Here is an 11,158-nt window from a genome sequence, read left to right as displayed (position 1 = left end):
GTGAGAAAAAAAAAACATGAAAAAAAAACTTGGACATCAACCATTGACGAAGCTGCCAACCTCACGTTCTCCTCCTCCTCCCTCCTCCTCCTCTCTACGTCCATGTTAGCTTATTGTGTGTCCTCTGTTTAATTGCTCTTACACAACATGCTTTTCAGTCATACATCACACCAAGGTTCAGGTCTCTGCATGTTGACTGTGCTGAAATAAATGGAAACCAATAGCTGCTATCCAAATATGTAAGAATACCAGCAAGACCACAGTGACTCCAAGAGAACCTCCTAAAAAACAACACTGAAACAAAAGAACACGTTTTTGTTTTCATGTAAACACCACTATTTATACTTTGCAAAATATCAGATTCAAATTCAGGAACATCCCTACACTACCCTCCTCCTTCTCCTTCCTATACACCCCTCCTTCACCTCGTCGTCCTTATCTTGCGTCCTTCCTCCGTTCTCGAGCGAGAATCTGGAGATGTCTCCCCTCTGGTTTTTGGGATCTCCCAGGACCTGAAGTGCAGGCTGAACACAGGCGCCGTTGATAAAAAAGGCCCAGCAGAGGATGTACTTCCTGCGCCTGTTGGGGAAGTTCAACCTGCCCTAGCAGCTGCTCATCTGTGTCACAGTCTGGATTGGACTGGCCTCCAAACAGGACAAGGCTGCAACAAGCAAGGTAGCTTATGGTCAAATGTTAACTAATGTTGGGAAACTGCAGTTAAATATTGTCAGTTCATTGCTTTTATGACTTTTCTCTATGCAATTTTCTAGCATCTACCAATATGTAAATAAATAGACTGTTACGACACCAAGCCCCCCTAAGTTACAGTTGCTTGTCAATCTTTTCTTTCTTGCACTTTACAATGATAACAGCAGCACCTTTGAAAAAACGGATCAGTATCACGTTATAACGTGATGTGTTGTTGTAATGTATTGTAATAAGAAGATGCCTTTTAAGTTATAGCAAGAGATCTTCATACTATTACGACATACAAACTCATCAAACTTATCATGTTATACCAACAAACCTTTCTTGTTATAATACCTCTCATTCATAGTTCTCATTCAGGGCCGTGTCCAGACTTTTTTAACTGGGGTGGCACAAGTGGAGCACTGACTTATGCAGGTATATAATAGACCCCAGTCTGCAGAAAATAACACATTTAAGCTATAAAAACTGCATGGGATTAACATGAAGTGGGCATGTCTGCAAAGACTTGTGGGTACCCATAGAACCCATTTTCATTCAGTATCCAGAGGTCAGAGGTCAAGGGATCCCTTTAAAAAATGGCCATGCCAGTGTTTTCGTTGCCAAAATGTTTCCTAAATTTGGAGCATTATTTAGCCCCCTTCCCAACATGCTAGCATGACATGGCTGGTATCATTGGATGCGTTAGGTCTTCTAGGTTTCATATGATATCGGTATCTTCACTCTAGCTGGAGTGGCAGAGGTAAGGATAACGGGGTGACACCAGTGACCCCCCTCTGTGAACGCCCCTGTTCTCATTTCTAGCCAATGACCAGCAATTTTACTGGAACGATGATTTAATCAGCTGTAGCAAGCCAGAAGTGGTGAAAGAAGTATTCACGTCTTCTACTTAAAGAAGCTACCAGGAACTTTGATTTTGTGTTGATTCTGGCGGCCCCTCTGGACAAAAATGGTAGTGTTTCTACTGTCTCGTTTCATTGATTTCAAGGAGAATCTGACCGAATCTATCCCAGTGACAGACATTATACGTAACCTCATAGAATATATGTACAGTAGGTCATATTGAGGCATCAGAGTTAAATTCAGACTGTACCTCACATATTCATTAATGAATCATTCCTTGCACTTTTGCTCTTGTGGTTTTGGGATGGATCTGCTTTGTTAATTGGACCAATGATCAAATTCCTTTTGCCTTACCTTAATTGATTAATAGCTATATAAATAAATGGTAATAATTAGGCATATTTTGTGAAGCCATGTGCAGGAAAGGTACGGATTCAGCAACGGCACGCTTGATCCAGTGTATCTCTCCTCTGTACCGTTAAGAAAGGCAGCATTACACAAGTAATCCAGGTGGACTGAGAGACGAGAGAGGACAGACAGACAGTCAACATTAATCCAATAGAATTTAATTGGAACAATGTAAAATATGCACATCTTATTTTACAAAAAATAGTGTGTGTGCTCTCAACTCTGTACTTGGCTAATGTATGAGAGGGCTGCGTGTATTTCCACCTTTAAAGCTGCAGTAAGTAACTTTTATAAAAAATAACTTTTTTTCATGTTTGCTGAAACTGATCTTTTTACTTTTTCAGGCCCAGTGGTTTCTTGTAAATGCCATTAGGAGCACTAGGAGGATTTTTTCACAGATTATCTGTCTCATGTACTACTGTCAGAATATAGTCAAAGTTTCAGCAAATATAACAAAAAGTTATTTTCATAAAAGTTACCTACTGCAGCTTTAAACCAGCATACGTTATATATTTATATTATATAATTACCAGTTTGTTGTGTTTTGACAGACTGTGAGACTTAATTCTGACTGAAGATTTACAACAAGGGTGTGAGCAACATGACATTTTGTTTAAAAATGTGTCTGAAAAAACAGTTTAATGAAATACAACCTCTGAGATATGAAACTGGTCAGTTTTCAACTGAGCTGTGATGTGACTGTAGTCAGACTAACACTGTGGTGAACTGAGACTTGTGATATGCACACAATTTAACAAAATGTCCACACACTTTTACCACATTTGAACCACAATGCGGGTATAAATACAAAGCAAACATAACAAACTTCATGGCTCAGATTAAACATTGTGAAACCTTTTCAGGCTTGTGTGTATATTTTTTACATACAGTGTATTGAACTTACTGTAGGGAAAACTGCAATGGAAATCTAACTCGTGGCCAGGGGTGTTTCCAGACTGTTTTAACTGGGAGGTGTGGGGGGTGTGGATGTGATAGGTCTTCTAGGTTTTAGATGACACTAGTATATTCACTCTAGCTTTAAAATGGGGCCTGCTACAGCCTCTGAAACACAGTTGAAGAGGAGGAGGTAAGGATAATGGAGTGGCACTTGGGGTGCTCCAGGCCCCTCCTCTGGAAGTGCCCCTGTCCATGGCTCCAGTACTTCGGCTCAATTTGTCTTTATAAAAGTGAAGGAAGGCATATTGTGTAGAAAAGTGTTTGAAAATCAGTTCAGATCCGTCTCATCCAAATAGCAACAAAAAGAACAGCAGGACAATAACAGCCCACAGTTTCATGACTCATACAATACTGAGTCAGATTTTTCAATATTTTAAAACCTCTTTCTCTTTGTACAAAATTAATAATCTTTGACCTAACACAGAAATGTACATATAGTATTGTGTAGTTTTGTGTGTGTCACAGCGTGGTAAACTCGTCCAGTTTCTCTTCTACTGGCATCAAGACACTTTAGTTTGTGAGGTTGTGAGGAAGGCTGGCATCCACTGCTAAACATTAAGTACAAAGCCCCGAGTAGGAAACTCAAACACACCCAGTTCTCATTTCTCTTCTGGTCGATTAGACCTCTTTACAGACGATGTATGCTGGGAATTACATGAGGTCACCAAACGACTGCACACGTACTATGGCAAGCACTTTTAACATCTAATCAGCAGCGGTAGTAACAGCTGTAGATATTAACAACTAACCAATTCATTTCTTACTATCTTCATTGTTTTTCATTAATTGTTCTTTTTCAACGTGTAGAATTAGTCAGCTGATTAGATGTAAAAAGGACTTATAAACTTAGTGATCAGAATGATAGTGGTGGGAGGTTTTTCCTCATAAGCAGGTGCAAGCAACAAGAAAGTGTGGAATAAGTCAGCCAAACACAGCCTGAACATGGCCGCATGGTCCTGCAGAGAGCTCTAATCAGTGAGGAGCAATATTAAGGATCACACAATAACAACAGGCCATGTAGACCATATTTCGATTTTGAATTCATTGTCTTCCACACAGTCACTGATTTGCATTAATTTTACATGATGGAAATCAGCTTAAAACCTGTTTGAGATAGTTGCACTGCTGTTGGTGATCCAGACCTTTCACCTTAAAATCAAAATAATTAAGGTGAAGCACAGCGCAAAAAAGCCAAAAGGCCATTCTATCATCTTAAAGGTCCAGAGTGTAACACTGAGGAGGATCTATTGGCAGAAATGGAATATAATATTCATAGGTATGTTTTCACTAGTGTATAATCACCTGATAATAGGAATAGTTGTGTTTTTACTACGTTAGAATGAGCCATTTTTATCTACAGAGGGAGTGGGTTGCCTTACGGAGTCCGCTATGTGTAGCTGCCATGTTTCTACAGGAGCCCAGAAGGGATGAACAAACTCTGGCTGTAGATAGGGCTTTTCATGGTTTTTTTGCAAGTTTCTTGGAAGCCGTGTAGTATTTATATATGAAATACGGGCACAATACTCAAACTAAATGAATGGCTGCTGCTATATGCTATCTAGTAAAATGAGTGAACATTAAATTTGAAACATAGCTGCAGATATCTTTGATTTTTAAGTTGGTAAGAACTTGTCTGTAGACAACAGAAATTCCCGGACTAATGGAAACAACAAGAAGTTGTTTTCATTTGAAGCATGCAAATATTTCTATGGGGGAAACACTGGTGTAAATAACCCACAGCGACTGCACGGAAAGGCTTCATGTTAACAAGCTAACTGGACATCCTTCCAGGAAACACAGGAGGCTCGACTTGTAGAACACTGCAGTCTTTGAGTGGGAAAGTTCAGTGCTGAACTAAAACTGCACCAGTGTTTTGCATGTTGTAGTCCATGCAGGGGACATCTGCTACAGAAATGACAACCATGTTGGAAAGCATGCAGCAGCAGAGAAATGAAACTTGTGTGGATTGGATGAGTAATTGGAGCACCAACAGAGCAGCAACTAGCCATCAGGCAGATCCTGGGTCAGGGCCAACTGTGCGAAAGCAAACACTTCATGAGTGACAGTGCATTTCTTCTGTCACACAGCAGGAATGCTAAATGATCATACACAACTGGTGTTTCTGCAAATTTAAGCCCAGTTATACTTTTATTTTGGATTTTGAATGTAATTTCCCTTCCTAGGCAGTTCTCTACTGACTTCCCTAAAGTATGTAAATCTGAAACAGTGTCCATCATATCACTGTGACGTATCTCAAGCAAGTTTCACAAGTCCGCGAGTTGATCTGACACTGAGCATTCTGAACTGAAAAACTAAAATAATGCAGCATGCTTTGAGAAAAGATGGCAGGAAAATTAAAACCAGCAAAATGACTGTAGCACTCACTTTGATTGGAACAGATTTCAAGCACTCACAGCTGTCTCAGCAGAAAGAAAACACATCTTGTAATACTACAGCTCAGCAGGCTACTGCAATGTTTACAGCTGACAGGAATTAAGGCTAGAGCCAAGTTGTTCCCAGAAAACACATTGAAATTCTAATGAAGGTGTGTACTCAAGGGTCAAAATTTAATAATCCACAATAATTTGGCAACAGACTTTCACTAAATTCTTTTCAGGGGGACTAATTACTAACTGATGTAGACTTTTATAGGACACAGGACACTTAATTTTCACCTGGAATACAATCACTCTTTCATTTAGATTTTTCCAAATTAAGTCATTTAAAAGTTTGATCCAGCACTGGGTTCCCTCCAAAATCTGATTGCTAATGTAAAATAGTGGCTTGTGAATGTAATCTGCAGGAGATGGGGCTGCTCAGAGACACAAAATTAATGAACTTTACTTCTCCCTTTATCGTTTGATCAGAAAAGATTTCCACACATACAATAGTTTCTACAGTTTGGAGCGACTGACCTAGGTTTTCTAAACAGGTAGAAGACACAGAGACTGTTGTTCTGAGTTTGTATTTTGGATGAAATCCCTTCTCTGTCACTTAATTACATTTTCAGCTGAAATGACTGAATGCTTGAGTCAGAAGGAAACTAGGAGGAAATTACCACAGCATTACTCATTGTGTAAACAGGGAATCAGTGCAGGGATGTTTTACCATTTGATGGTTCAATAAAAACAAGTCATGTACAGTGTGTGGGTTGCTGGTAACAGCTGTGCATGTGTGTAATGAGTTTGAGAGCTGAGGTGTGGGCAGAAACTGTTATTTATTTGTGTGTGTTCCCTAATATTTCTTTGAGGAGTCATCTCCAGTCTGTTACAGTACATTGTCTGCTGCTGTCCACAACTCTACTGACTAATCAGACCATGATTGCAGCCTTTTATCACGGTTGATGTTGAAATGAAATTCTTCCCATATCTGGAGCATTTTAGTTGTTCGCTGCCTGTAAATGAAGTGCTTTGTTTCTCAGGCTTTTCTGGGTCTCTGTCAGTGTTTGAAGTCTTGAAACAAATGTAAACATCTCAGGTTAGGGTGGATGTCTCACTGCAGCAATTTCAGGGAAGGACAACACAGTAGGAGGACTACATTTCATCCATAAAGAACTGCAAATTTGATAAAAAATATATATAAACTAACATGGATTTAGGTGGCAACTTCAGTTCAACCGCTTTCTGGTGCTCTCAAAGGGATCCTGTTTTAAGTAAAAACACTGACTTTGTTTTGGTTTGGCTCACTACCATCAGAAAACTGAGGATGGTGATGACTGCTGACCGATCAATCAGTCCACTTATTCCTCTGTCTATCAACATATCTTAACAACCTCCTGACTAGAAATCACCAAATAAATAACAAAGAGAAGAAGATTTAACCCTTTCCATTTTCAGTCACAAAGTACCATGCAGTATTTTGATTACATTTAGCCTCTGGCGGGATTCTAATGATCTCATGACCTTTTATGTACCTCTGACGCCACGTTTGGTGAAGGTGTGGGTGGGTGTGGGTTTGAAAGTTGTCACAGACTCATGATTACAGCGCTAATCTCCACCAATTACAGTACAAATGATTGTGCCACCCATTGTGCGTATGTGGGTTGCATAAGCATTAGAGCGCACAGTTCTGATTTGATAACACTGCACTCGAGTGACAAGGGTGTAAGCTAACACTGACAAACGGGACTTCCAGTACACTGAACACTGAGAAATGACAATTCTCATAATAACCCCCCTTAATGACTCAGTGTCCCATAATTAACCCTTCAGTAACCCTTCTCCACTAGGTGCAGCACATGTTTTTGACTATTACGTCCTACTGAAGCACTTAGAAAGGTCTTACCAGCATGTCCTCAGCATGTACAGTTTTTAAAAGCATACCGAGTGGAATTTGTGCAGTTTGTAAATGCACCATCTGTGGCTCAGAGGAAGAGCGGGTCGTCCACTAATCGGAAAACTTGTTGGTTCGATCCCCGGCTCCTCCCGCCACGTGTCGAAGTATCCTTGAGCAAGATACTGAACCTCGAATTGCTCCTGATGTGTGTGTGAATGTGAAAGGGTGAATGTGGCACGTAGTGGAAAAGCGCTTTGAGTGGTCGGAAGACTAGGAAGGCGCTATACAAGTACAGGTCTATTTACCATTCAAAGTTGAGTGAGCTAGAGAGCGAATAAAAAGAGGGAGCAGCGTTAACAAGAACAAAGCAGTGAATCAAAGAAATAGGATGCAACAAAACTATAAAGCTGATTCTGAACGAATCATCCATCACCGTGACAGCGAGAGGACTTTTAAGGTGAAAGAACAGGTGAATTAGCCATGCTCTTCCAATCAGCAAGAGATAAATACCAGAAAACCTGGCTGTAATTTCCCAAATTACTTGGCAAGGAGGAATGATTATATGTGCCACAGCCAGGCTCAGGGGAGAAGGCTTCACATAAGGTAAGACATGAAGTGTTCTTTAGACAACTTGTAAATTAACATTAACCTGTTAATGCAATCAGCTGTGAAATTCATGCAATCAGGTCTGGGTCTACTGACTGGGTTCGGGTCCAGCATTTCTCAGTTCTGCATGGGTCCCAGCTTTCAAATAACAGACTGTGCCGGCTCGGGTTTGGGTAGTACATTTCCGGGTTGGCACAAATCTTTGGACCTGTGAAGACCTCTATTCCCCACCTGACACCTTACACGCTGCCGTAAGTTGGACGCCCACAAACATCCTGAAAGCAGCACAGTAATAGGAAAATACAGGCAGAGGGCAGGGTCTTTGCAGATGCAGACACTTCTAATGAGTTGTAACTGATGATTAAAAGGGATTATCTTTATGAGTCTATACAGTGTTTTCTCATTCTGTCTTAAAAGAAAAAAAAAGCCACATGGACTAAAAGGGGTGTAAGGGTTTTGTGGTTGTGCTTTCTTCGAGCATTCACACATGACTTGCTTCAGAGGCTGGTATGTTTATTGCTTACACTGGGAGAGTGCGTATGAGCTCACTAAACTCAAGAACCACCCATGAAAACTGATTTGCCTTCACACTTTTGCTGTGTCACACACAGCAAAGACCAAGGTTTTAATTAGACCAGAGGCAGCCAGATCTCAGCTCTCAGATTGTCCACCAGGAGCCAGGGCTTAGCTGCACCCTGCCTACTGCATTTCAATGTGGGAATCTAGTTTGTAGAGACTTATACATTAGTATGCTGATGAGACGCTTCCACAGGGCACTGGACATCTGCAGACACTGCTTTACTGGTTTAACTGGTCCGTCATAGACATCTTCCATTCACACATCAGCCACTCCTGACATGCTTTCTATGCTATGCAGTCCACTTAATAAAACACATGCACTCATTGGCTGCTGTAGTCAATTGTGATTGGTGGAGATTACCTCTGCTCCAGTCATTAATCTGTCATTTGTCTATGAAACAACCTGTTGCTGTCTCTTCCTCTTGCAGTACAAAAATCACTTAATGCAGCTTCAGAACAATATCAATCTAATGTTGGCTGTCAGACAGTAGATTACATTTAACTGATTTCATTTAGATAAGAGAGCATATTACATGCTTTTTTAGAGGCTATATAATGCCTGTTGGAGGTTTCCCTGTGCTTTATTGTGTTATTTAGATTTTTTGTGCATGTAAAAGGTCTGAAAAGGGACAAAGCCCAAAGTGCACACAAAAGAACAAAACACTGCACCTGCACTGCCTGACATGCCTCGTTTGTATTCAGTCTTCTCTTCCATTACTATATTGCATCACATTAGAACATGTACCACTGAAACCTAGTGAATCTACATGGTGGGCTGTGCCTGCTAAGGCTTATGGGAGCTGACCAATCCAAGAGGGGGGGTTGGGTAGAGGCAGACAATGGCATGTATGAGAAAAATAACATGTTTTATAAACACTGAAGCATGTAAACCTATCATAGTAAACCAGAAAATGAGCATAATATGGCCTCTTTAATCTTCCAGGAGCTAAAGGCCACACTCTCCCCACTCTTCATCCACTGACGTCAGTGACCACTGAGGTGACATGGAAGCTGTTAATCATCTGTTGAGATTCATTGTGTAACAGAAACAAGCACTGGCTTTAGTCAGATATGAGCAACAGTCCACTCTGTGCTGCCATGCAGAGGGTGGTGGGTGATCTAGCTTTGTGTTTCTGTACATTGTTAGTGAGAACTGATATGAGCCTTCAGAATCAGGACATTTTTGCAAATTGAGGTCATCTTGAATGGCCCTCAAAGTCAGGGTTAAGGGACAGGGAAATGAGGGAAGTCAATGAAGTTTCCTCATGTATTATAGCGGTACAAGAATGTATGTGTGTGTGTGTGCGGCACATATATGAATAATTTCTTCTCTTTCTTTCTCTATTGCTTATGTACATCTTCATGTCGAAGTATCTTATAAAGAACCCAGTAGAATATATTGAAGAAGAGAAAGGCCAGAGGGAAGCCGGCCCTCGACACAGTGTCAATCTTTTTGGCCCTGTCGATGAATAACTTCCTCATCTCTTCGATGCTTTTACCCCCTCCACCTGCTGTTGCTCCAGGTGGATTCTGGGTAGTGTTTGCTGTGGCTCCTGGGGTGTTCAGTACAGTGACAGTATTGTTGGCGCTGGCCTTCGAGTCCTTGCTGTTGCTGGGAGTGGAGGTCACAGCAGCTGTGGAGGTTAGTCTGCTCTCATGTACTTCCCCTTCCTGTTGGGGAGACAAGGAGGAGGAAGAGGAAGAGGAGGAGGAGGAGGAGGGGTTACAGGTCAGATAATAGTGCTCATTATTATTCTCTTAACAGACGCATGTGCATGTGCATGTGCTGCTGAAGCAGCCTTGAGCACAGCACTGAATGAGGGTTAAAAATGTATATACTGCTTTGTGTATAAGCAATATTGGCCTTGGATAAGTTAGGGCAGAAATGTAAAATACCATACTTTATGTGTTTAGAAACTATATATACTGGTGGTCTCTTAGAAGTTTACATATTTGTTTTCTAATTATGGTTCAGTATTTTGTTTCAGAGGCTCCTGTGCAAACACCCCCAAACATGAAGTTTTGTCATTAAACTGGAAATTCCAGTTGACCATTTATTCATATATTTGATCATTTTACAATCAACAACACGTCCTGTGCAAATTAAAAATGCTAAATGTATTATTTCATGAAACAATTTAATAGGTTCATAACTGGCCATAATGTAACATTTCTTAAGCTTGCTCAATATTTTAAAGGTTTCCTGCAGACACTGTTCTCAATAAGAATGGTAAGATTCAACGATTTGCATCTGTTCATGGCAGAAAAGTTCAAGATGCAGCTGCATGGATTAAAAAAAGTGTGCACTGGATACAATTTGGGATGAAATTGGGATGCATCACTTCTAACACACACCGATCAGCCATAACATTGTGAGCACCTGGGCACCCTGGTGGTCCCATACCAACAGACTGCTCTGCACTGTGTGTTCTGACCTCTTTCTATCAGAACCAGCATTAACTGTTTCAGCAGTTTGAGCTACAGTAGCTCGTCTGTTGGATCGGACCACACGGGCCAGCCTTCACTCCCCACCTGCATCAATGAGCTTTGGACCCCCATCACCCTGTCTCTGGTTCTTTTCCTTCCTTGGAGCACTTTTGATAGATACTGACCTCTGCAGACAGGAACACCCCACAAGAGCTGCAGGTTTGGAGATGCTCTCACCCAGTCGTCTAGTCATCACAATGTGGCCCTTGTCAAAGTGGCTCAGATCCTCACAGTCTTCTAACGCATCAGCTCTGAGGACAAAATGTTCACTTGCTGCCTGATATATACCCCACCC

The 11,158-nt window shown here is 41.1% G+C and overlaps 1 protein-coding gene across 2 annotated transcripts in view; it reads right to left on the bottom strand.

Annotated features, from left to right (window-relative positions):
* Positions 1-2,095: 2,095 nt before the first annotated feature.
* Positions 2,096-11,158, bottom strand: part of glra3 (glycine receptor, alpha 3) — a 75,366-nt gene continuing 66,303 nt past the window's right edge. For both annotated transcript variants that reach the window (XM_051386127.1, XM_051386128.1), the window contains one exon: positions 2,096-10,047. In XM_051386127.1, coding sequence (XP_051242087.1) covers positions 9,718-10,047 — 330 coding nt within the window. In that variant the 3' untranslated portion in view covers positions 2,096-9,717. The remainder of the gene's footprint in view (positions 10,048-11,158) is intronic.

This window comes from Dicentrarchus labrax, unplaced genomic scaffold (genome assembly GCF_905237075.1).
Source record: "Dicentrarchus labrax unplaced genomic scaffold, dlabrax2021, whole genome shotgun sequence".
In the NCBI taxonomy this organism is placed as follows: domain Eukaryota; kingdom Metazoa; phylum Chordata; class Actinopteri; family Moronidae; genus Dicentrarchus; species Dicentrarchus labrax.
Note: the sequence above shows the minus strand (reverse complement) of the source record. Positions and strands in the feature narration are given on the sequence as shown.